Genomic DNA, 27208 nt, shown 5'->3' on the forward strand with positions numbered 1-27208 from the left:
ATACTGCAAAGCTCAGGAGCAGCCCACACCTACTCTGGCTCTCTGATATACCAGAGGGGACCTGTGAGAAGCCACCTAGGGGGCACATCCACCATATATTCACCACAGCCGGTACGGCACGGCCTGTCTACAACTCGCCTCATAGGTCTCAGCGCTAGATGGGGGCGGTGTAGGTGGCACCAACCTCCACCCACGCTTCACTTCCAGCCCTCCTCTGTTCGCGGAGGAGGCACGGCACGGCACGGCACAGCCGAAAGGCAGCCACCCCTCCAGCCCTGACACCGGCCGCTTCTCGTCCGCCCGCGCCCCGAAATCTCGCGAGAAGTGTCCCACCGGCCGACCGGGCCGGGCGGGGCGGGGCGGGCGTGGGGGGATGGCGGCGCTGCTGAGGCGGCGCCAGTGAGGGGTGGGGGAGGCTGGCGGGGCGCCTGTGAGCCCTCCCCCGGGCGGGCAGGACAGGCTGTTTCTCCTCACCTTAGCTCACCTCCTGCATGCCGCCGGTGCCGGGGGCGCTGTGGAGCGGGGCACGGGCCGCCCGCCATGGCCGAGGCAGGAGCGGGAAGCGCCGAGGGGGCCGAGGAGGAGCGGCGGGCCACTGAAGGTGGGGGCGGGGGAGGGGGCCATTGCCGGGCGGCGGCTGGGTGCTCCCCTATCGCACTGTAACGGCTGTGCGTAGTGCGTTGCGCTGTGTTTGTGGGGCGATCGTGGGTACGTATGGTGTGGGGAGGGGTGGGGTGTGTGTGCCTGTCTGCCTCCGTGATGTGGCACGAGCGAGTCCTGCGTGACTGTTGTTGTGGGGTTGGTGCCCGTGGAACACGGGTGGGTGACTCTAGGCTGTGTGCGGCCGTCCGTGGGGTACAGCCTTTCTGTGAGGGCACTTGGGTCCGGTCATGTTCCCGATATCACTCTGTGGTGCTGGGTTTTGGTGGGTTTTTTAAATTCACGCTGTTGTCTGCACGCCCGATGGCCCGAAGTGTGACCTGGCCGCTGCTAACTCCTTTCTCCCATTGAAGTTCAGTAAAGGTACATAGGGGTGGATGCAACGGCGTTATATTGTGCGCTTCCAGAGAAATCCCGAGTATAATGTTCACTCTGTGCTTCCGTTTCTTACTCTTATAGGTGTGTCATCATACTGATGTGGACTAAAAATGTTTTGTTTTGTTTTTTTTTTAACTTAGTACGTAGTTTACCATTTCTGATAATACACTTAGATGTTTTATGTGTTCCTAATACACTAGTATGATTTTTTTCATAGGTAAACATAATTTAGTATTTTACGTGTAGTGATATTAGCTTCTGTGCGTGTGCATGCCCACGCTTGTATGCTGACCAAGGTTTGATGTTCCTTCCTTGTTCTTAATTATAAGTTTCTGGTACTAAAACAAGGCTAGCTGTAAACCACTAGCAGCTGTTTGGTGTTCCTCCTGCTTTGAAATGAGTATGTTGCTTTTCCTCTCCGAGGAGAAAGAAGTGTTTTGCCTGGGGTTTTGAAAAACAGAAGTGAGCAAATCTCTTCTAAAAGTCATCGTTGCAGTTCTATTTAGTTAACACCAATTCTTCTATGTTTAGTATTATTAGTTGTTGTTTTCTAAACGTCTGTTGGGTTATGTGTATTTTAATGTATATGGGGATCCTGGTTGTTTAGAATAATTGGCATTTTTTTCTGTCTCTGCTGCTTGATTGTTTAAATACTGGTATAATTTTGTAGCAAGTAATCTAGTGTTTTGTAAACAAAGTGGGGGTTTTGGTAGGTTTTCTTGGTAGTGTTTTTGCAGTCTGTTAAATTGTGCTTAAACCCAGGATTTATTGTTTCTATATCATGCACAAAGGAAATAATCAAAATAAAGAAAAGCCCAAACATGCAGACGTTTCCATTTACAAATAGATTTGGGAAGACAGTGAACCATAGGTTTTCATGTTTTATCGTGAAAGAAACCCCCTTCCCTGGTTTCTTTTGTTACCCATATTTATACCTATTCTTCTAATGGATTTTGAAGAAAGAGGATTTTTCTGGTTTTTTTTTTTATTTTAAAGATAAAAATATCTTAATTTTTGTGGAATAGGTCCACACTAAGGTTGCCTGCTTAATAGTTTGTGCGTTTTTTCACCTGAGTGTACACATTACTGTTGATACACCTGCACATTATGAAAAACAAACTAAACTGGACAGTTCACATCATCTAAGAATCAAATTCATTGTAAGAAGAATTAATTTGGTGGGTGATTGTGGGAAGTGAATTGTTGTGCATACTCTGTTGAAAATTCCCTGTTTGGACTCTAGGGCCATCTAAAACCATGGAAGTTCTGCAGCTGACTTGGTGGGAATCAGCATTTTACAATAATATGAATCAAAAACTTAGAAAAAAACCCCAGCTACCCTCCATTCCTTTAGCAGTATATGATTGGAGAAGTTGGGGGGTTTTTTCCCTGGTAGTGATCTACTGTATACAAGACTCTTTTTCTATCAGGGACCTGGTTTGAGCCTGGGAAAGCAGGGTGGCCTTTCAAGGGCTTATGTACTATCTTCTCATTAGCTTGTAACAGTCGTACTTTTTAATACACTAATAGGTTTGGCTAAATATTTGGTGTTTGAAATCTGTTAAGTAAATGTGTTATTTAATTGGTAAGTTGTGATTCTTTACTACTTCTTAGTGGTGAAAATAAGTAAAAATAGATGCAGAAAGTAATCGGCTGCCTGTGTTAATGTTTGGTTTGGATTTCTATAATTCAGGATATCATAATTTTTTCTTTCATGATTTTGTGATATTAAAAACAAATCCAGTGTTCTTGAGTTAGCCTGTAAGAGTTTATTCTCTGTATAAAGTTGTTCGTAAGATGGTTTCATTGCTGAAGTCTCTGTATTTTGCTCCTGCATTACGCATGCTTATAAAGTTTTTTGGGGAAAAAGCCTCATTTAGACACTAGACTTCTATCTTTTTCACAGCTTAACTCCAATGAAAATTGTTGCCCCAGCTTTCAGTGAGAGATACTGTGGGCTATGATCTGGATGCCGACTTGCTGTAACTAGTCTGAAGATGCTTTTCATGGCCTATTTTAAACCTCTAAAATAAATAAATAAAAAGAATATTTAATACAACTCTCACCCCAGTTTAGAAAATATGGTTCTTTCTTTTATCAGGTGTTCTGATCTGCAGGATCTGTGAAGTGATGCATATCACAGCACTCGTAACTGTCTTTCTCATACAGTACTGTATGTATGTAGGATATAGATGTAGTTTTCTCATTCCCTAATGAAAATCTGCAGTAAGAATTCATTAAAATAATTTTAGAAAAATAACTCCATAGTAAAATAAAGCAATTTACATGACATAGTTATTTGAAATTATTTGACTCCAAAGCTATGCTGTGTGTGCTGCATGTAAAGATAGAATTGCTTAGGTAATCGGAGACATATCTTAAATAAAATTAGCACATCAATTTTGGCAAAACTTAAGAATCCAAGTTGACGTGTTGAGTAGTACCTCAGTTTAGAAAAGTTAGGTTTCTTGTGTGCCTAGATTTGTGCGTGTGTGTATATATATATATCTCCTTCCTTGTATGACTGCACTCCTAAGAGCTTTAGACTGAGACCCTGAAATCAACTAAGCACTTGGAGGCTGTGTGCACATTAGTGTTTTGGTTCAGAGAAATAGCATTGGTTTGCATTGAATTCCATTATCCCCACTGCTTATGGGTTTGATTTGCAGAGCAGTTTTGGCATAAATTAACTGGACTCCTTTCAGAAGAAACTACACTAGAATTTTATTGTAGCAAGGTTGGGGCTACTCCAGGCATGTACCAAACATATTCCAGTTGCAAACATAAGGGACTGAACAGGTTGCCCGGAGAAGCTGTGGATGCCCCATCCCTGGAAGTGTTCAAGGCCAGGCTGGATGGGGCTTTGGGCAACCTGGTCTAGTGGAGGGTGTCCCTGCCCATGGCAGGGGGTTGGAACTAGATGATCTTGAAGGTCCCTTCCAAGCCAAACTGTTTTGTGATTCTGTGAACCAGTGGTTTGTTCTCAGACAGCTTTAAAACACATGCATTGTAAGGATTTTTGGCCCAGTGAACCAGACTAAATGTGATTTAGTGTAAGCTCCCTGAACTACTTACAAATTAGAAACAGGGACTTCTGTGCCAGCTGCTTCTCTCTACTGACCTATTGCTGTTATGCCATTGTATTTACTAGCATAGACATAGCCTAATAGTGTGAGTAGATTTCAGTTCTGATAACTCATGTTGTTAGGCTGAAGAACCCTTATGTGCCACTTTACAGTCACTTCTGACAAGTTTAAAGAAGTCAAAATTATGTTAAAGTTTAAATATCTAGCTAAAGGGCTTTGTGTATGCCAGGAACGTATATTTGGAAAATACATGGTGGTCTTTAGCATCTGTGGTCTTAGAAATTTCAATTCAAAGCAGCTTCTGTCTTTTCCTTTCCTTCTGCCAGAAAGTGTTTCAAAATAGGAAGCTGGATTGAAAGTGCCTTCTTATTCTTAGAAAGGTTGTGCCAGTGTTACCACATTGTTACTTAAGTAGCTGCAGAGCTGTGACATTTCTCCAAGTCTGGTGTGTACAGACTATGAAGAGAACCACCCATAAGTTTTATAAATGTACTTATTAATTGATATGCTATTTCAAGTGTATTTTACTGTCATGTCCTGATAGATGGATTTAGATATTCTTTTTTACACTGGCTAAATGAGGGCTGACTGACAGCTTTTTTTATTATTCATATCTACATGACTTGTATTTTTCTACTGATTTTTGGAGTGCCTATGTGTATCTTGTATGATTTCCTTTTGATGATTCTAAAAAGTCAAAATAATGTTTTAGTACTAAAGTAATACTTTAGGAAAGCATAAGAGGAGTAAACGTAGCCAGAAAAGCTAACCTTTCAGAGGGGGGTGAGTGGGTCGTGAGGTGGTCATTAAGGCAATAATTTTGAAAGACTGTCTTGGGCTTAAACTTGTTGCACGTGACACAAACAGGTGTTGTCTGTAGCTGTTATATTTTAAGAATTGAATGATAGGTCTATAGCTACCTTGGGTGGGATTCATCTCACTTAGACTTGGCTATCTAATCTGTAGAGATCTAAAGATGAGCTAGTTAGTCTGGTCTTCGTATAATTACTGAATAGAAGTAGGCACTCTTGGACTGTATTTCATCTAACCAACTGTAGGAATCTATTTTAGATTGAGATTAATCACCCTAGAAATGTTGTATTTCATCTAGCCAACTGTAGGAATCTATTTTAGGTTGAGATGAATCACCCTAGAAATTTCTTCCCTCCAAGAGGGACTAGAATGGCTAGTTCAGATGTGGACATCTTTATTTGTTCAGATGAATCTCACCTTTTAAGACTGGTGGAGTTTGGCCATGAGCCTTTTGTAATAGATTGTGTTTGTTTAGGAACTGAAAACCTTAGAACTGTTAGTGGAGAAAACAGTCCAGGAATGTGGGATGTATTTAGAAAATATTATTGTCAGTAATTGGAAAAATGTAGTGTCTGTCAAGCCGTGTTTCTTAATGCATTGCATGTCATTATTTACACAGAACCTTTGCTGAACATAGGAATATGGTTGATTTCCTATGTCTTTACTTCATATCCCACCCCAAAACAGTAGTTTCATGTTGCTCATTTGCAGTTGTTCATTTCCTTTGGGACTGTAATTTTTTTTTTTTTTTTCTTGTAGAAAAACATGAGAGAGGTTGTAGTTCAGTAGGGTATGGTCTTATATGTTGTTATGATGAGAACTGTGATGCTGATAACCATTCCTTAAATACTTCATTTGCCTGATTATGAAATATATTAAAGTTAGTGTTAAAATAATAGTTTTTTTATTTCTGATACACTTACTCAAATGAGCTATTTTTCATACGGTGTGTTTGTAATGTTTGGGTGGTCTTTGTTTTTTTTGCAGAGAATGATTACAGTGGGGTTTTTTTAGTATTACTTTCATCTGTCCTGATGTGCTTAATATACTTTTAAAATATTTTTAATAGAGATAAGTATATATGCTTAATACTGAGAGCCAAACATAGATCATAAATAGACACATGTATTTGAGGAGTTATTCACTTACCATTCAAATTCGGTTATTAGTATGCCAGGGCATTAGCAAAACTTTGAAATGAACGGTAATATTTTTTTTAAAAACCATGTCATTTCTCAGTTGGAATTTTATTTGACTTGCAAACCAGATTAGTGTAAGTAATAGCCTTTGGGGTGGTAAAACAAAATATTTCTAGTTGAATTAAACTGTTTCTAGGAGTTTAGAAATTGACTAATGATTTTGATTTTCCAGGAAAATAAACTTGTAATAAGAATGGTCTTTCTGGATATTATTTTTTCATGAAGCAAGAGTGCTGTGAAATTGGGAAACATTTAGTTTTGCTTCATATGTTCTTAGGGATGTTCGTTTTTGATGTTAATGGTATGAAAATGTTCACAGAAATTGAAAATATAAGAAATTCAGCCAGGTGCACAAATGAAAGTATCCAGCTTTTTCCTATCGTAGAAGCTTATCCTGGTTACTGGAGTGCATTCTAACTCATTCTCTTTGTGAACCCCCAAATTTTTAAATCTGTTATCCAGCTCTCCCAAAGTGGTATAGCCGGAGAAGTAGAGAAATCTTTCATCACAGACTACACAAGGTTAAGACACTCTACAGGGAGAGAGTAAGCACCTTGGAATCACCTAGCATCATTATGATAGCTATTATAAAGCCCTAAGAGATTATTTTAAAGCACTCTTACTGACTTCTCAAAGCTGACTTAGCTTTATGAACTGTTTCTGTCTGCTTCTTGTTCAGTGAGTAGTAGGTATTAAAAAGATTTGCTCTTGTCTGTTAAATGCCGAATAATTACTTTGCTACTACGTTTGGTAGTTCTGAAACTTTAAATTTATTTCTCTATTTGTTTTCTTTTGCATGGTTTTTGGGTTTGGTTTGGGGTTTGGGGGGTTTTTTTTGAGAATCTTAAAGACTACATATAAAGAATATATGCTGCATGCTGGACATGTTGGGGATCAATACAGATTCTTAGCCTTATATTTTTGTCTAAGATCAACCAGCTATCTTACTGGCATTTAGTTAGATGACATTTAACATGGACTTAGTTTGTCACAGTGTTAGTATTTAGGATTCAGTTTATCACCTAAAATTTGCAGAAGTTCTTAATAGGTCATTATTGCTGACAATCTAAACATTTTTTATTTTCTTAGTTAAGAAAAAGAGAAAAGGGTGTTATTGGGAAATGTAGAGGGGATAAGTGCAGTATTCAGAATTTGTTTCTTGAGTGTGAGGAAAAAATAATAGTTATTTTGATAATATGAAGGATAAATTGGAAAAGCTGTAAATGATGCATTTCATTTTGTTCCTTTAAATGGAAGTGGTTTAGAAAGCAGACTGGCCATCTGCGTGCAAAGGAGTATTTAGGTCAGTGGGTCTGTTCTCTCCTGCTTTGTTCCAGGACGAAAGGATGTGCTGTGCTGAAGGCATTCTTGTCTCTCATACATGTAGGTTTCTGTTTAGTAAATACTCTTCCATGACTATTCATGAAGTATGATTATACTTCAATAACTTAATGTAGTAATTACAGGCTGCTGTAACTTAAGTGAATTAAAACTACTCTTTATAAATAAAGAGTTCCCTTGGAATTGTTGATGGAGGTTTGTTTGTTTGTTTTTGAAATTGCAAGAATTTATAGAAGAAATATAAAATGAGACTATTAGGAAGTTATGATTAATCATAAAACTATTTCAGACATCTATTTGTACTCTTGTAGTATTTATGATGTAATTTCTTTTAATACATTTTTAATATCCCTAACTCAAATATGTTGTGTATTTGAAGTAACCAAATTTTCTTTGTTGCAGATGCCCAAAGGTTGTTAGTTATTTGTCAAGCATTTATTGATTCTTTGAGTTTCCACCTCTTTTTTTGGAACTTCCTGTGTGACTTAATGAGTTAAAGAGCTTTCTAAAATAAAACAGGGCTGACTTTGTGTAGTCTGACTTGGTAGAGAGAGGATTAGTGGAAGACCAGGCAAGCTGTTGTTCAAGTATTAGCCTATTTTCATTTAACTGTCTAGAGTAATATTCCAACAGAAAATGAGAACCTAGGAGGTAATTTTTCTGATGTAAGATGTTCTTACACCTAAGAAGAAAAAAAAACCCACACACTGTGTATAATTTTTTTATATGCCTTTACCTGTCATTTACAGACAGCATATGTGCTAAGAAAAAAAAAAAGCTCACAGTAAAGTATCCAGTTTTTCTTCCTGCTGGATTTTGAAAGTACCCATCTTGGTTTTTGCCTCTTCCTAAAAGTAGGAGATGCTCACTTCCTTAATGACCTCCCTCAGTGCCTCATCTGACCCTTCATGGAGTTAATTCTTATATTCTTTCTAGGTGTATAACATAGGATACTTTCCTCACTAGGACAGGAAGCCTAAAGGAGTGGCTACATTTGCTGAAACAGAATTAATTCTGATTATTTACCTAACCATCAAACGGGTGATTCTACGTGATAGCTTTGCATTGAGATAGAAAAAAGTGTAATAGTGCTTAGATTCCTGGAGGCAGTTTTCCTTTCCCAGTAGGTTACTAGCATTATTTTGGCTTGTGACTTCTATCCCTCCCAGAATCAAAGCAGTTGTCCTTGAGAGGAGAATTGTGAAGGGAACTTTAAGGTAGAACTTGTCAAGCTTTCAAGACTCTCCCAATTTACATTGCTTACGTTATGTGTAATTATAGATTTTATGTCAGAACGTAGTTATGGCAAAATTTCATTTTGTGCGTCCTGCTTGTTTAAAAAATACTTTTTTTTCAGTTAAAAAACATGGGGTTTTTAAGTTGAATTTTGTGTTAGTTGCAGTATTTTGATCTGCTAGCTAATGCTGTTTTGTGATTTTACAGCAGGATGTTTGAGGTGCTGGGGGATTTAAGTGTAGTCTGCTAAGGTCATGTGAGGTTGTATATTTTATGTGTTGATTGGGTTGATGAGATCGTTACAAGACTGTGGGAAGACAGTGTACTCTTTTCTATACTTAAGTTGTAGCAGTGCAACCTTTGTTTTTTGTGTCAGAGGCATAGAAGCCACCCACGAACAATTTTTTTTTTCCCAGATGAAAATCAGAATGGATACGCGATAATGTAGCTCTGGACACTGAGTTGCTTTTTTTCCCTCCCCCCCCCCCCCCCCTTCACAGATAATTTCTCAATAGATGGAAACCCATGCATTGCTTCTGGAGTCCCCAGCCTCATGAATCCAATGACTAAGCCTTCTACCACCACTTCTTTCAATGCTTCTGTGGCTGAGATTCCAAGGAAGCGCAAAGGAAGTGATTCTGATAACCAGTAAGTAAATTGATTCTGTGTGTGTCTCTACATAAATTGGAGACATTAATCTGTTATTTATGCAACATGGTAACTAATCCTCCTTCCTTTATTTATTACCATTATTTATTACAGTTTCTTCCAAATGCATTCTTTAACAGCCCTGAGTTATTAAAAATAGAAAAAAATAATCCTTAAATCTAAGGGATATATGTAGAATTCTGTAATGCCATTTCCGGGCCTGAAGTGTCTGGGTAATATGTCTCTAATGCTGAAATTTCAATCCTAACTTTTTTTTCTTTGCCTGTTAGTAAAGGCAAGTTCTCTTTGCAGCAAATTGTTACTAAGTTGCTTGAAGTCTCACAAGTGTACACTAGTATATCACCTTAAAGTGTGAAACAAGATTACTCGTTAAGTTCTTTGATCTAGAAGTGTGGAATCACAACTGCTTCTTCAGTGACTAGGGCAGCCATTTACTTAAATGTCCAGACAGACCTGTGACCTAAAAATGAGGACTGTCCTACAGTAGTACTCAGTCTTTTTAAGTGGGTCATAATATACTGAGATGATACTGTTGACTGTTTTTGCCTGTTTTATAACTGCCAAATAGATGACAGTTAACAAAATAATCATTTACATGGAAAAATATTTTTAGAAGTGATCTATTCAAACCTATATTAATCAGCCGTAAGTGACACAAGTCAGCCTGTGAATCTAGTGCATTACAAGTATCTCCAAACTAGTATGGAAAATTCACCTTTAAAAAGGGGGAGTAGAAAATATATGTGTATTTGATTATTAAAGCAATTCTCTTCAATCCCTGCTTCTTCCATATATAGTCCCTTGAGCTACAGAATGTAGCCATACTGTGGATGTTGATATAATTGTCAACTTGGAGATTCAAGTGTATCTTGAATCTGAAAACTCCAGAAATACATTAGTTTCTGAAAAAAAAACTCCATTCTTTTTTCAGTAGTTCTTGTTGATTTTTACCTGTTCAGTAGAAGTACTCAATAGTATTTCCTTCTGTCATAAAAAAATTTTGCCTTCAAGTTGAAATACTAATTGAAAAAGTATTGTTTTATAAGAACCAGTAATTAGTTTCTAAAAACTAATGTTCTTGCTGAAAATCAAGTGGGGTTTCCACTAAAATTTTTCTGTGACTTTTTTTCATTGGATATATCAAGTCATCTTTTTGTGCTTCAAACTACATTTTGCTTACTTTATTAACTGTTTCTGCAGGGATACAGTTGAAGTTGATGGTGACCCTCAGAAAAGGTACATTTTATAAATGAATCCATTTCTGTTTTCAGTGCTGTAAACGTGTCGCATTTTCCTGGTTGGCTAGATGAGCCGTGTGGTTTGCCTTAAGGAGTGCTTTATCTAAGGGCAGGTGATTGTACAGCAAAAGGGGATAAACATATAGCTAATTAACAGGATGGATAGATCCAGCCAGCGTTAAGGTTTTCTTATATTTCTTTCTAAGAAGGTACTCTGACTTACTTATTAACTGTACCAGAGTTGTTAGTATTGAAGTTAAGGTAAGCATGGGAGTGAATGAAAAGTAACAGTTAAATAAGATGACTAGGGGGGTGAAGGAAAGGTCTTGTACTCTTCTAGGACTGGTGCATGCAAACATTTTTTGTTTGTTCTAACCTTGTCAAGTGCTTTTTAAAATAGAACTGCCACAACTATGTTAAAATACTGCTATGGCAAGGTGACAAACCAGAGTTAAGATTGGCAGTGCAGCCTAAGTAAACCCTTTGTGTGTGTATGTTATGGGATAGTTATTAATTACATGATTACTTTGTTGTGATTTCTTTTTCTGCACCTGGATACCTTACTTAGAAAATATATTCGTTTATATGTAGCTGTGCAGCATTCTTTTTTATCCTTGTAGTTACTGTTTGGTGCATGGCTTATTGGGTAGTATACAAATCTTTCTTTGGAGATAAATTATTTGTTTCTTTGTGGATTTTTCCATGGCACTTATGAGGGAAAAGTATGAATAAAAATGCTCCTCTTATGTCTTTAAAACCTCTGCTTCCATTTTAGAAGAAATCAGGAAGCATGTTTAATAAATCAATTGAGAAAATAGAAGAAAAGGTGATATTCTTTATTTTTTCCTGAATAATACAGATTCTGTTCTTCTAGTACCAATTAAGTATACCTACATTACAGCCATGAGGTAGAATTTCACCCTATGTTCATGTAGTCAAGGTAGTTTTAATCTAGCTATTTATATCAGTAGCAACACGGCTGTTAGGACAGAGGCTATATAAATCCATTGAAGGCTGTGACTGATTGCTTGAGCAGCAAATTTGTTCTAGTTTCTTCCCCAAGTGGAGCTCCTGAGGAGGTAGGGGAGTTAGTTAATAGGCCACACGCTGCATTGCAGTTGGTCTGGCTCCCCCTTATCTCCTCTCCTCTTGAGGTCAGACAATATAGCTTCTGTTCATAGTATATGCACATTTCTGGTAAAAGTGTCTTTTAAAATGAAAGCAAAATATTAGTTATTGCAAACTTGTCTAAATCTGAAACAGTTTCACTGAAGAAAAGTCCTAGGGTCTTGTGAGCCCAACCTATTCCTGTGTTCAGGTTTATCAGACTGTCTAGAAGATTTCTGGGTTCCAGTGAAATCCCAGGTTGAAGAGCTGGATCTCTGAATTGTGTGTTAATTTGGCTCTGGCTGCTGGATCCTGGCTGGGGTCAGTGGTTAGTCACAGGTGGAAGCAGCTTTTGGGGTCTTTCCTAAAGTTGTAATTAATCTCCAACTGTTCTTCTACTTCCATTTCTTTATAGGAAATAGCTGGTGACTGATTGGCCTGTTTCCTTATAATCCTTCTGGTACAACATATGGTCATAGGTTAGCAGTTCTCTCCTCTGGAATGGAGTTTAGAGTATTGCATGAGATGTTTCCACTGCTGAATGAAAAAAAAGCTGAAGAAGTGCTGTGGGAAGATTAAAAATATTTGTATCAGTTTTTCTTTTAAAGAAAATCATAGCCAGTATTTATATGGGAACTGCCTCACTGCAAGTACCAAATTGCTCATACTAAATTGGCAAGATAACTATTAGGCCGTGTTCTGAAATTCTTAATGCATGGTGGTGAAGAATACAGTGATCTTAGGGAAGAGAAAAAGATCATTGTCCTTGTTTGAAGCATCCTTTATATTTTCTTGCTGCTAAGTAAGAAAATAAGTATTTATCGTGATACAAGCACCTATGATTGTCTTCCATTTACAATTTTATTACACAGACTTTCCAGTCATTGCTGTATGGTATGGGAAAATACTTAATTTTTGCTTTTTCTGACCATGAGTAGTTAAAGTATATTTTAGGCCAAGTCTAGGCTAGCATTACTTTTTTCATCATTTGACAGTAAGATTTTGGAAAGAAAAACATGAATAGATGATGTCTCTTTAAAATTTTAAATTAAAAAAAAAATCAAGCCTGGATTTAAGTTATTTGAATGTTCCATTAATATTGTTTTCTCCAGGATAAAAATAGCCCTGTAATTATGAAACATCCCCATAATATATTCACATAACTGTGAATATTGGAAGTTATGCTTTGGTCTCTTTCTATTATGCATCACTTGCTAGATCATTTTTGGTTTAGGAATTTTTGTGGGTTTGCTTCTGTTAGAGCCATAGCAAATTTGTAGCATTTTCTATATCGTGAATTCATAGGAGGAAAGAAGTGTCTAGTATTAAATATGCAATGTAAAACTCTCTATCTTGTTTTCTCTAGGAGTGAAGATGAAGAACATCTTAAAATAAAAGATTTCAGGTACTAATTTATAATAAAAGTACATTTTGCTAATAAATACTCGGATTCACAATAGTAAAACGTGAGTTTGTGGGTAACATTCATAAAACCATCAAATATTTAACAGTAAATTTTTATTTTTTCCTCTTAAATCTATAGTAATTTTTAGAGCTTCTTTGAGAATTTTATTTTTCTACTAATTTTAATGAAAGTTGTGTTACAGAATATCTCAAATGGTTAGCAAAAACCTGAGGTTAAAATTTTCAAGGTGAGAATTAAATGCAGTACACTCAAGTTGTATATAAAGGGAGGAGTTGATCCTCAGTCTATGAATTTGAAAATTGTTTTTTCTAGATTTGTCTACACTTGGAGGTATTTAAAATTTATCCCACATGAAAATGGATTCAGCTAAAGCACAACGAAGAATTCTTGTTCTGGAACAAGTTTTTGTATAGGGAATTATTCAAGGTTTGCCATTGCACTTTGAATTCACATCTTATCTGAATCCAAATTGAAATTCACATAAAGCACTTGTAAGGTTTGAAATACTGTGTGACTGTATGCAGTCATGATTCATCCAAACAAATATTTTAAACTATAGGCAAGCCACATAGTAAAACTAGAGCTGTTTTATAAAGTTGTTTTAAAAATGTGTCTTTTATTTATCATGTGAGCAGAGATGTCAAAGCAGAAATACACAATCCACTCTGCTGTCAAAAACATTATTTATACAGTGTGCTAACTAATAATTATGAACTCTTCCTGTAATTTAAATAAAATTGAAGAAAGTGTTTCAAAATATATTTACAGGGTTTTTGTTTAACTCCAAAATTTATTTTTCTTTACTGAGTATCCCAGATTGCTATACAAGATTCTGTTTTACTCGTTGCTTTAATAACTTTCATGTTGTATTGTTAATTTTTTCCTTCAGTTTTGGTTCGTTAGTTGGAGGAAAAAAATAATTAGAAGATTTTTTTTTTTTGAAGGTTTGCTGAAACAGTTATTTCTCTCCAGTGTTTCTTTTCTCAAGCTTATTAGGAACTTGCTTTTTTCCCTTCCCCTTTGTAACTGGGGAATATAACAGAAGACTTCTTGAATCATCCAGTCATCACTTGAATTTCTGCATCCACATGTTCGGGTTTCTATAACTACTTATTGACTATTAGAGATTATTCTCATTCCCCAAACGTTTGTATCTGTCTTCCTGAGGCTCACAGTTTGAGAAGCAACACAATATATTACTTGACTGTTCCTACCTGACACAAAGGAAAAGTTGGGTGAACTTGTAGAGCTGAGAATAACTGGTAAAATTAAATTTAAAAAAAGGCTTTAGAGAGAGAAAAGCTAATTGTTTGGATGAATGACCCAGAATTATTTGTATGAAGAAGGGATTTATTTTTGGGTAAAATAATAAAAATAATAGAAGACTAGGTCTTTAAAATTGTACTTTGTTCTTTCTCAACAGGCCAGGTGTAGTTAACTTTATTACCTTTAATACCCTCTGTTACAGTATGCCTAAGAGGAAGAGTTTGGGAGATCAGTTAACCAAAACTTGTCCCTCAGTTTGGTTAACTACCACTGTCTGGTCTCAATCAGAAAGGAAAATAATCTTTGTTTTAATTGAGCACCTAGCTTGTCTTCTGCGTAGGGAGGGAATACAATGCATTAAACTTTTCTTAATCTGCTAGAGGATGTTAGAGGGGAGGAGATCAGCAGGAAAAACTAACGTACTCCACTAGAAAGAATTAAAGAAAAGGTGACCTGAGATATAAATATATTTGTGATGTGCACTGTCACGTGCCTTAAATGGGATTTTCTGATGAAAACTGTCCAAGAAGGAAGCTCTCTTTCTGTGGTTGAGTTCTTGGACAGAGGCTTACCAAGAGGTGAAACCTGAGACACAAAGTATGCACAGAGGCTGAAATCCTTTCTACCACCTTATCAGACAAATGAAGGGGAAAGGTCTCTGAAGTGCCTCTGGTGAAATTACATGAGGCACAGCTTTTTGTTTCAGTTTCTACTACATCTCCTATAAGCACATATAAATGTATTGTCTGTTGCAACTGCTGTGCTATGAATAAATGCTTGTGTTTGTGTCCAGTCTTAGTAATTTTTAAGGTAAAGAGATAACAAGAAGACGTTGCTCATCTCAGATTGTTGTGAGTTTGCATAAAACACAGTTCAGAGATTCTTTAGCAAGTGCTCAGAACACCCTTTTTAAAAAAAAAAAAAAGAGAAAGGGGGGGGGGGGAAGATAGCAGAATGAATACCCTGTCTTAGTTACACAGGCCAGGTGGATAGGGCCAGGGAGCAGAAATGTCTTCCTGTGATTACTAATGACATCAGAATTTCTCGGGTATACAGTAAGGTGTCAAGGTATTCACTTGGACGTCAAGGGTCTCAAGACGAATTTAACTTTTACAAGTCTTTATAGCCTCTCATTCCTGCCACATATAATCAAGTTGTTGCTTGAGATATATTTTTCACATCATTATTGTGACCATTTCTGCTTTGTTCAAGTGAATCTAATTCAATTGTCAAATACAAGTAGTGTATAAAAAAACTGTTTCAGTGCAATAGTACTTCTTGTGATATGTACCACTTCCAAAATGGAATTGATGAATATTATGGAGAAAATAATCTGTTCCACATCTTTCTTAAAATAATTTTTCTTCTTAGAGAGGCTCACAGTCAAACAGAGAAGCGAAGAAGAGATAAAATGAATAATTTGATAGAGGAATTGTCAGCAATGATACCTCAGTGCAATCCCATGCCACGAAAGCTAGACAAGCTTACAGTGTTACGGATGGCTGTGCAACACTTAAAATCTTTAAAAGGTGGGTTTTAGGAAGCTAATCCTGAAAGTCCTTGTTCTATCAGGAGTTCTACTGTGTATCTTCTTTGATGTTAAATAAATCAAAGGTCATTTATTTCACATTTCCTTGCTGAATTCAGTTCCAAGTCTATTCTTCACTTAAATTTACGTGTTTGTAGCTTTCAGAACTTCATTTCTTCTTTTTGCTTAGTATAGCAGGAAAAAAGCCACCCTTCCGTGTCTGGTATTTCCTGTTTGCTAAGGGTATGCCTTGCAATTGAGTCACTCCTTGAGTCTTTTTAAAAATTACAATGATAAAGCAAGACTGTTTTTCATACTTTTCCAACCCCAAAATTAAATGCAGGTTCTGTGATCTCTCCACTTTTCATCATACTTTCTGCACCGGTAATACCTGTGGTGCTGTACCAATGCCAACAGCTGTACTGCTAATAGAGAAGCCAATGGTCTTCATACTCCTGTTTGTTATTCCCACATTTGTGATTCCATCAACCCTTTGTCTCCTTATTGGAATTTCATGTTTATCTGTTGACTTCAAAATTTACAATATCATGGAAAAAGACCATTTGAAAAAAAACCAAACAAAACAACCAAAAAAATCCCCCAAACGCCTAAATTTTGGGAAGGCTTTAATTTGAAGACCAAGTCATTTATAAAGTATCAAATACTTCTGATGAGTTGTTTGTCCACTGTGAGATTAGGGAAAAAAGTCTCCTCAACAATGGGAAATTATGCTAATGCTTACCTAAAGAAACTGATGCAAGTAGTTGCACTGGTAGGGAGCACAGAGAACTCACTCTGTTAAGAATGATTAAGTCTTTTACACTGTAGCTTCATAAAACCAAAACCAGTTGATTAAAACTAAAGAAAAAATTATGTTTGGACATGATCATCTTTCAAACGTATTTTTTTGCCTGCAAGAACAGTAATTAAAAGGAATGTTGCAAGACCAAATATACTTTAACAGAATGGTTGATGACTTTAATTACAATAAAGTCTTAAATACCATGAAATGTTAGAGAGTACCAAGAAAAAGAGTTATCAAAAATTTAAATCCTTAGTCAGCTAGCAAAAGTAAAGTAATCGTGGATCTCAGTGAATGGTTTAATGTTGGGATCAAACCAGGATATATTCTTTCCTCTTCTTTTGCTATTGCTAGATTTTGGGATTTCTTTTTTTTTTTTCCTCCCCTAAAAAAATTATATTCAAATACAAGTTGCATATCACATGGTCTATCAGCAGCACACATTTCAGGGTTTTTTTGGCAGTACTGTTTCAGAATAATAATTTGGTCAGCTGTAAGCAAAGATCAAAGACTATCTGCATTGCAAAAAAAATTGGTTATGAATAAACATATCTAATAAGAACCCCATTAGTCTTAAGTCACAGAAGTGTAGAAAATTAATTATGCTACTAACTTGACAGTAATAGAATAATTTACGTTGGAAGGGCTTTCCATTGGCTCAAGCAGGCTGAGAATTTTGCATAAAGAAATAACGTGACAAATTAGCAGTACAGTAATTACTCTTGCAGTTTAAACAAGTATCTACAAGTAATCTTCAGCTTAAATACTTGTATTTTAACAATATGATGTGAAAACTGGACTCCATCTGGTACAGTTATTTTACATATCTTCAAAACAACTACTTTGAGAAAATACAAGATACTGTGTGGAATTATAGTGAATGCTGAAATTTGCTAGAAAGCTCAACTGCTATTTACCTCAAAAAAATCTAGAAAAAGTTGTGGAAATGCTTGTAATGGCTAAAAATTATTTTAGAGTACTTGCCGCGGGTGCTAGAATTGTAAATGTAGTGAGTCTGTCTCACTAAATGTAGTAAGATATTCAATTTAACTACAATAGAGTCATTTTTTGATTGTTAGATACATAGTACTAATGAAGCATTAGTCATGCCAAAGACAATTGATAACATTGGAATTTTTCAGATTCAGCAAATGTTAAGTATTCTGAAATAGGTCTACGAAGTGTTTCTAGAAAACTCAGTTCTCATAATACCATTTCTCTAGCAGTACATTAAAGATATTTGAACAGAAGTTTCCCTGTTTTATGCTAAGTAAAGGGCAAGAAAAAACTGTTTGTGTGCCTGTATTCATTGCCAGCGTATGTTTATGAGGTTTTTTAATATTTTTAGAGTTCTTAAATATTTTTTTTTTATTCAGCTGTTGTGGTTGCAAAGAAAATTTATAAAATACAAACCAAATTATACCTCTGTTAAAAGTAAAATTTAAAATGTAACTTTTGACATTATGTCTACAAATAATCTATTTTCCAGGTTCTACTAGCTCCTATACAGAAGTCAGGTATAAACCTTCATTTTTAAAGGATGATGAGCTCCGACAGTTAATCCTTAGGGTAAGTGGAAGGAAACTGTCAGTTAAATGATGTCCTTATTAAAGCTTGCCATTAACTTGAGTTTTTAGTTGGAGAGTGCTTTTTTTCCCCCTCATCTTTTTCTTCAAGCAAGCGCCTCGATGTATTTGGTGAGTGCTGGTTTATAACTCTGTACACTATACAGGCTGTTCCTTTATGAAAGGGTACAGAAGATGATTTGTGAGCATGGCAGACAGCAGCCCTTGAAGGGATGATAAATCTGCATACAATCTGCGTATTTAATACATAATTTTTTTTATGTTGATATTGAAGTCTGCATGGAAGTATAGAGAATGCTTTTCATTATGCATAAATATACTTGCAGTTGTTTACTCTTCTTTATTAAAATTTTTAAAGATGTACTTTGAAAAAGATGCAGAAATAATACCTGAAAGAAAATCTTTATTCTTGTTTTTGCGCTTTGTCATGTACCCACGCCCCTTTACCCTTTCTCATTTGCAACTATTTTCTTTTTCCTTTGCTCTAAAACCAGACTTTGTCAAGATCTGTTAAGATGACTCCCAAGTTACACTGTTTTCCAGCTGGCTGCCTCTTTGCCCAAATCTGTGTTTAAAAAACCTTAGCTGTCTGTAGTTGAAGGTCTGATTTGGTCCTTGCCATCTTAATTGGTTTTTGGTGTGACTTATCACTTATTTAATTAAAAAAAATCAGGTTTATAAGTGTGCTTCCTTGTAGTCATCAATATTCATTGCATATTTTAATTGTATGTTTTTAAAGACAATATCTTTATATTTTCAGGCTGCAGATGGATTCCTATTTGTGGTTGGATGCAACAGAGGAAAAATTCTGTTTGTCTCAGAATCAGTTTGCAAAATACTTAATTATGATCAGGTGGTTATAATCAAGTTTCTTGGTTTGTTTTTACATTGTGTTTTCTTAGAAATTTTTCAACTCTTACATTTTATTGTATATTACTAAAAAAACAGTCCTTGTGTATCATTTCTTGGAATTTCTTTGATTTAACCTCCTTCAGTGTAAGGCTGAACATCCTGGAACAAAATATTTGCAAGTACGGTCAGTGTTCCTGACCTGAGTAACAGCACCAGATTTCAGTTGATCATCCTTAAGAAAACTGCTAGTCTGAGAGGAAGAGATAATTTGAAGATATCCTAATTTCTATCTCCAAGAGATTTTCTTTTAAATGGTAAAGTGATTTTGGGGGTGTTTTTTAGGCCAAGGAAAAATAGTAGCTCAGCAGTGGAAGTTAGTTTAAGCTTTCCTTGGTAATGTCTTTATGCTCAGATACACTACATATCACCTCATCTGTAATAATTATACTCTTAACTTGAAGGAAACTGAGATAGTGTGAGTTAGCTTAGCCTGTAGAATTAAAAGAAATAGGAAAAATGTAAGTACCTTCCATTAGTTGACATTCAACATCATGGACAAATTACGACAAATAATCAAGGCATGATAACTTGTTCATGTATCTATGACTTCTGTTCCAAAAACAGAGGCTAAACCAGTTAATGCTTCCATCTGTCAACTTCTATAACTTTGAAACCATTTGTGCTATGTTCATTTTCTTCATAAGCGGAAGGGTAACCAATCTGGACTCCATTTTATAGAATTATTTTTTTTAGATTTTTTTTTTTAAAAACCCAAACTATATCTTTTTAAATTAAAGTGAAATGAATCATCTTATGGGAACAAGCATAAATGGGATTTTTAAAAACAAACAAACAAACAAAAAACCTTCTACACTGAATTTACTCAGGGACTAAAAAGTACCTTTTGGAGTCTCTCACATCAGACATACCTCATTCCAGATCCATAAAATCTTTGCTATTGTAGCCAAAGAGGTTCAGAGAACATGACTGACTTAACCCATGAATTTATTCACTTACTGGGGAGTCATTTTAGGTTATGAATCCCATCCTGCAGCCTAATCTGTTACACCTACATATTTTGACAATGCTGCTATTAACCTTTCTCAGTGGCACTCAGTTAATCCTGCTTTCTTAGAAGCTTTTCATTAAACCCATTTCTGACTCTGGCTTATTGAAAGAGAGTTCCCCTTCATGTATACAGTGATCATATAGCAAGTGGCTCGGGTCCAAAATGATTTGCAATTTGAATTGCTTGTCAACCCATTGATTTGACCTGGTGAAGGTAAGCAATCAAAAAAAAAAAAAAAAAATCCCAGAAAACAAAGTAGCCCACTTCTGTGAGAATTCCTTCCTGTTTCAAAAGCAAGTAGTACTGCCTGCAGTAGTGCAGCAGACCAGTTACATTTGATCAGCAGAGTCAGCAGGTCGAATGGATCCCAGCTAGAGAGATTCCTGTAAATATCCCCTACTAAGGGTGCTGAAGTGAGCTGACCCCTGCTTCCAGGCAGCTCTTGGCTCAGTGGTGCTATTTTGTCTAACCAAATTAGAGCTCAGTCATTAGGTGGCATTAATCTTTCTTCCTATTTCCCTACTTTCCCCCTGTGATAATCTGTAAGTGGAGTTATTTTGTGTGTAAACTTCTTTGGCTAGGATCAGAAATCATTAATGTACATAAATAAAACACTTGTTTTTACAGAACTGTGTTTTAATATCCAACTAAATCTGCTATTTTTGCAAATGAGAAGAACAGATTATGTTTTTTCTCACCTGTTTTTATAAAAATAATATTAAACAATGGCAAATTAAATGTGGATCAAAGTATTGATGTTTAGAGTAACTGTGGTTTTGGTTTTTTTAATGGTGTAGAAAGTTGTTTTTCTGAGATAAATAATATGTATGGGTCCTGTTCTAAAACAATGTGATTCTTACATCTTTTGGGTTTTGTTGTGTTTTGTTTTGTTTTTTAAATAGGCCAGTTTAATTGGACAAAGTTTGTTTGATTACTTGCATCCAAAAGATGTTGCAAAAGTTAAGGAACAACTTTCTTCTTCGGATATCTCTCCTAGGGAGAAGCTTGTGGATGGGAAAAGTAAGTATATTTGAATGTGCTCAGATATTTTAGAGACGTTACTAAATTTAGTTATTGTGCAGGGCATATTCATATGTTCGTATGTGCATGGATGTACAAACTGGAGGTATAATTTCTGTGAACCAAACGTATTTCGGTGCTTATCTGCAGCTTAGAGTGCACTTACAGTTTAAAAGCTAGCCCAGAAAAGAATTTATTTTAGATAATAAGAATGACTGAAATTTGCATTGTTAAACATTTATCAAGATGTGGTCTGACATTCTTCCTACCAGACATACTACTTTTTTTTCTTGTATTTGATAGGTCTTGTCAATACAAAAGACCTGATGTAGTCGAACATGGGATAAAATACTTCAATATCAAGAATCACTGTCTTCTCTGAAAATGCTAAGTGTCAATCCTAATTTAACCAAATCTTATTTTGTTTACAGTTATTTCTAATACGGAAAACGTTATGTACTGTGCAGCTAATCGCTATTCTATAGCTGGCTTTTATAAGCATCTTTGCAGTTCTTCCATGTACTAAATAGAAGTTGAAAGTTTATAAAGCATATTTATTAAAATAACATTCAAAATATCAAGAAGGGTTTAAAAATAGTTTGGTAGTTCTTTTTAATTTCGGAATCTGTGTGACAGCCGTGTTTTCTTTACCCTGTTAAAGTTATTAGACTTTTTTCATTTTTAATTGTAAGGACAAAATTTAGGTAACTAAAGAGTAAGGAGAATGTACTGGAAGCTAAAATGAAGAAAAGGCCTTGTATTCTGAAGTTTTATTGTTGGATTTTGTTTTTTTAACTACTTTACTAAATTTTTGTAAGCTGGCTTGCAAGTACACACAGATTTTCAAGCTGGACCAGCTCGACTGAATTCTGGTGCTCGACGTTCCTTCTTCTGTCGGATAAAATGTAGTAGGACCACAGTCAAAGAAGAAAAGGAGTGCTTGCCCAACCCAAAGAAGAAAGGTATTAAAACAGTGTTGATGAAGTGGGGCCTTTCTGTCTTGAAACTTGGCATATTTAAGTTCCAAATCAGTATTGTGACCCTTGTGGTTATCATTGACTTCACAAAGTAGCTGTAGAGAAGTGTAAATATGTATGGAGACACGTTTTGAAAAACAGTCTTACTGTACTCTTTCTCCTCCCTGTTCCAACCTGGAAAAGAGAGAGGGAGGAACCTGAGTTAGAGTGGCTGTTTATGAGCGCATCGTCTATTGTAGTCAAATTTTAGAAGTCTCAGGGAAATTTTTGAAAGCACTGGAGCGGATCAGAAGAATGAAACTAAATAATATATGTCTTGAAGGTAACTGTGAATAAGGCCTGCAAATCTGCTGTTTGGAAGGAAAAAAAGCAAGTAAACCAACTTTTTTTTCCTGATTTACTTTTTGTGTTGTGTGTACTTATAAAGTATGAATTTTCCTCTTTTTTGCTTTTAATAGTAAAATTAATTTATCAGTGTAATTACATTAATTTTTCCAATAATATTAATTCAGTTCATATTTTGGTATGCCTGTACAGCAATATACTCTTTTCAAGTTTTCAGTAAATGGATCTTTTTAAAATGTAATTTGCAGCTTTTATTTATACCTTAGTATTGATTTTTGCAAAAGTGTGCTGAAATTGTTTGGCCCTGAAAAAAATAATCCTGCTTTTGTTTTTCAATGTAACTTGTTATTGTTGAGATATACCATACAATAGTAAATTTTAAAATAGATCTGTCATTGAAAGTGAATAGAATTCAGTCTCCCTTCGTGTGCCAACTAACTTGGTGAGATAAAAATGTAACTTGTATCAATGTTTCTTGGGAAAGCAGTATTGAAGGAAGATGCCTGGACAATCTGAGAAACTGTGACAAAGTCACAGTAGGATAACTCAGGTTTTTATTTTACAGAGTTGTTATATGTTTTCTGTAGTTGACAGGGTTAATGCAGTCAAATCTATGGAAAGCATAATTTGTTCAGAATACAGATATCGAAATACTTTTTTTGAAAGATATTTTTTGCAATTTTTTGAAAGATAGTTACTTCAGGACACATTGGCATCTCTATGCCTTGATGCATATGAGGGTGTTTGCATGTTATATAGGCAGCAAAGAGTCTTATCAGCCATAGGAATAAATGACAGTGTATGCTGTAATTTAAGACTTCTGAAATACTTGTGTTCCCACAAAATTGAGGAATTCAGAAGCCTAAGATAAATAGAAAATAAGCTAGGTTGTTCTGAGTTGTTCTCGCAGCTGATTCTTTTAGCAATTGCAGTAAGATGTTAAGATCATTGTGTTCACCAAAGGTAAACTGACCTACAGAGTGCCTCTCTAGTTTATTTTAATTTACAATCCATATGAAACTGTATAAAGAGAAAGTGATCTGTGGGTTACCAGACTGTTGGTTTACTTTTTTTTCCTGTGAGACTGTGTTTGAACTGCCAACACCAATAACTTGTCTTCCTAAATCTCACATAGGGTTAGAAGTGCTCTCTCCAGGTAAGCCAAAATGAAGTAGTACAAAATTAATTTAAAAATACTCTGTAAAATTATCTATAGCCTTGTACAGTTGTTGTAGGTATGTATGAAATATAGTTGCTGGTCTTCGGGTGAACGGAATAAAAAAAAAAATAATTCAGTTTACTTTTTGAACCATAACTGCTTCTTATTTCATTTCTTTTTATTAGATCACAGAAAATACTGTACCATTCACTGTACTGGGTATTTGAAGAATTGGCCTCCTAATGAGGTGGGAGTAGAAGAGGAAAATGATGTAGAAAAGGACAGTAGTAACTTTAACTGTCTTGTTGCAATTGGGAGGTTACACCCTTATGTTGTTCCACAAAAGAGTGGAGAGATAAAAGTCAAAGCAACAGAATTTGTTACACGATTTGCCATGGATGGAAAATTTGTTTATGTAGATCAGCGGTAAGCGATTTCTTCTTTAATGAAGAGAAAATGAAAATTATACCACTAGTTAAATTTTCTAATAGTTTCTATCTGAACTATAATTTCTCAAGAAGGATAGAATGTCTAGGTACTGTACACAGGAAGCAGTTCATTCTGAATCTATGTGTACTTGGACTTTGTTTTTTTTGTCAAACATAAAACAATGTATAAATGTATATTGTTCTATGGGAAAAGATGAACTAGCGAGATTAAAATTTGGTATAAAATGCACTGATGTACTTATTTATTCATAAAGAAAAATCTCAAGTTAGAGTTTCATAGATATGCATATGACTTAAGTAATAAACACTTAACCAAAAACTATTACTTCTTAAACTCTTACTATTTGGAACACATATGTTATATCTAAATGAGCTACCAAATTATTTCATTAGAAGTGAAAGCAAAGTTCCTATTCTCTGAACTTTCTAAAGACTGAGTTACCACTTTGCATTTTGAATTTCATTATTGTCACTGGAAGCTTTTTATTGCTTTCAGGCATCTTGCCATTCATCTAAAAGTGTCACTTAAACATATTCCTTAAAGTGGCAGAGCAAAACTTAACTACTAAATTTTTTGAATGACATGACCAGTACCCTGATTGGCTAATAGGAACAACTGATGATCATGAATATTTTGTGTGTTCATGTGTTTGCATGTTTAAATGCTGTTATTTTGTCTTTGAATTGTCATTCATTCCAAATGGATAATTTGCAGTGAATAATATTTCCTGTTGTTTTAGAGCTATCTTAACGTTATATCTTTTTCCCAAACATGAACACAGGCATCTATTTCTTTAGATACTAATTTTCTGCTCTATCTAATACTGAAGAAAACAAGCTTTGCAATTGTGTGAATCCGCTGTAGTTCATGTTTTTATTTCTAACAGTGCAACAGCAATTTTAGGGTATCTGCCACAAGAGCTTCTAGGAACTTCTTGTTACGAGTACTGCCATCAAGATGATCACAATCATCTAGCTGAAAAACATAAAGAAGGTACAAAATAACTAATCCTCCAAGACTTATATATAAACTTCATGTAACTGCTGTGTGAAAAAAAGTACAAACGAAAAAATCAGAAGCTGAGAATTAATGAAATTAAACAATCTTAGCATTGTCCTTTTCTACATCTGCATTAAGACATGCCCACACAAACCTCGTAATAAAAGCAAGGAGAAACTTCTGTTGTCTTGTATCTTGGTGCAGTGCTTTAATCGCAAGGGAATAATCTTAATGCATGCTTGAGTTCTTTATAAGAATGAGGAAGGAGTCCTGAAGAGCAAATGTGCCTAATCATGTAATTAAAGACACCGATTATGAAAGTTCACCAAGTCACTAGTCTCCCTACTAGTGGTTTACAGAAACTTGGGCTTTAGTTTAAGATTAATAACATTGCTGAAACTGTAGTTTGATTTTAGCAGGGGTCCTGTCCCGTCAGTTGTTCTGGCATTTAACTGTATTTCTGGCCATCAAAAACATTTGTGTTTTATGATGCTATAAAACAGATTATTTTTTAAAACTTTTATCTTTCGAAGTATAAATACGGTGATTACAACTTTCCTTTCTTATCTAGTGTTGCAGAATAAAGAAAAAGTATTTACAAATTCCTACAAATTTAGAGCAAAAGATGGGACTTTTGTTACTTTAAAGAGTCAGTGGTTTAGTTTCATGAATCCGTGGACCAAAGAACTGGAGTACATTGTATCAAACAACACAGTGGTATTGTAAGTAATTCAATATTTGAATTCCCCTGTTATTTTTTTGTCTTAATTACAGTTAGCATTAACCGAAAGCAACCTGTTTAAGAAGCAGAACAAGGCTAGAAAATACCAGCACTGCACAAAAAGTGGTTGAGTAACCTGGAAGAACACGTTTTTGCATTTACCGTTTGTTTTTATTTCAGGCTTGAGTTGTGGATTTAACTCTGAAAACTGCTATTTCCAGCAGAAAAAATGAAGTGGAAGAGTTTCTTATTAAAGGAATGATCTTTTAAGAAAAGTAGATATGAATAAATGGAAATGTGAAGTTAGTTCTACTTTTCCTTCTGAGCTTTATAAGACTTCATGTGTCATGACCTAATTTTAAGTATTACCCTACCTACCATGTGTCAGAATGTGGAGAAGCATAATTGAGAGATCATAGAAATGCAAGGCAGGATAAAAAGATAGTCTCCAAATTCATTGCAAAGGAGGAGCCTGTGAAACAGTAAATGTGTTTGTTTAATTCTTCGTTCTTTATTTTTAATTCTTTTTCATTCTCAGTGCCTTGCAACGGAGCTATAATTTGGGTTGTTTCAATGATGCTGAGGATCTTTGCCAGTGACTGGGTTTTTGAGAAGGGACTTTATTTCTATTAAACCAAATTGTCAAGGGGGTCTTTTGCCCATTCAGTAGCTGGTTCATGTCTTAAGTCAAATCACCCACCTATTTTACCCATGTCCTTTTTCCTCAGTAAGACAGAGAAGAGCAGTTAAGACAGTCTATGCTGCCCAACAGCCAAAGGCCACTTTTGCCTGCCCTGAAGGTCTGGGCATCTGCAGCTCTCTAGCAGAGGAAAGAAAGGCAGCAGCTGCTGGCAGAAGGTAGCCACTGACCTGTCCTTGTAGCTGTTGTTTCCTAGGAGAGGGACCGGTTAACCAGAGTAGAAATGGTAGCCTTGTTCTCTTGTCATGGAACACAAACAACTATACTGGCCTTTCTTCTTTATTTGGAGAATAAGTAGAAATTAGTATTTCAACCTTCAGAAACAACAGTACAAAGCATTGAACATTGAAACGTGAGGAATCTCTCTTTTTTCTTTTTACTAGTTTGAGGATGTTAGTTTTTACTCTGAGTAAAGACTTATTGAAATCAAACGTAAATATGCTGGGGTTTGCCTTTCAAAAATGTGCTGATTTTTTTTTCTTTGGTATTTATTTATTTATTTATTTATTTATTTAAATCTCAGAGGTCATAACGAGTCAGCTGAAGAACAGGTCCCCCACGGTTCCCAGCCTGCAGAAGGC

The 27208-nt window shown here is 35.7% G+C and overlaps 1 protein-coding gene across 3 annotated transcripts in view; it reads left to right on the forward strand.

The window, feature by feature from the left end:
- Positions 1 to 405: 405 nt before the first annotated feature.
- BMAL2 (basic helix-loop-helix ARNT like 2) overlaps positions 406 to 27208 on the forward strand; it is a 38628-nt gene continuing 11825 nt past the window's right edge. The window contains exons 1-13 of one of the 3 annotated variants that reach the window (XM_075759301.1): positions 406 to 601; positions 9214 to 9361; positions 10583 to 10618; positions 13094 to 13132; positions 15791 to 15948; positions 18239 to 18318; positions 19096 to 19188; positions 21159 to 21276; positions 22095 to 22238; positions 23943 to 24183; positions 25094 to 25200; positions 25778 to 25928; positions 27151 to 27206. In XM_075759301.1, coding sequence (XP_075615416.1) covers positions 541 to 601; positions 9214 to 9361; positions 10583 to 10618; positions 13094 to 13132; positions 15791 to 15948; positions 18239 to 18318; positions 19096 to 19188; positions 21159 to 21276; positions 22095 to 22238; positions 23943 to 24183; positions 25094 to 25200; positions 25778 to 25928; positions 27151 to 27206 — 1432 coding nt within the window. In that variant the 5' untranslated portion in view covers positions 406 to 540. The remainder of the gene's footprint in view (positions 602 to 9213; positions 9362 to 10582; positions 10619 to 13093; positions 13133 to 15790; positions 15949 to 18238; positions 18319 to 19095; positions 19189 to 21158; positions 21277 to 22094; positions 22239 to 23942; positions 24184 to 25093; positions 25201 to 25777; positions 25929 to 27150; positions 27207 to 27208) is intronic. The other 2 variants (XM_075759310.1, XM_075759317.1) reach the window with 2 other exon arrangements.

Source organism: Balearica regulorum, chromosome 1 (genome assembly GCF_011004875.1).
Source record: "Balearica regulorum gibbericeps isolate bBalReg1 chromosome 1, bBalReg1.pri, whole genome shotgun sequence".
In the NCBI taxonomy this organism is placed as follows: Eukaryota; Metazoa; Chordata; class Aves; order Gruiformes; family Gruidae; genus Balearica; species Balearica regulorum.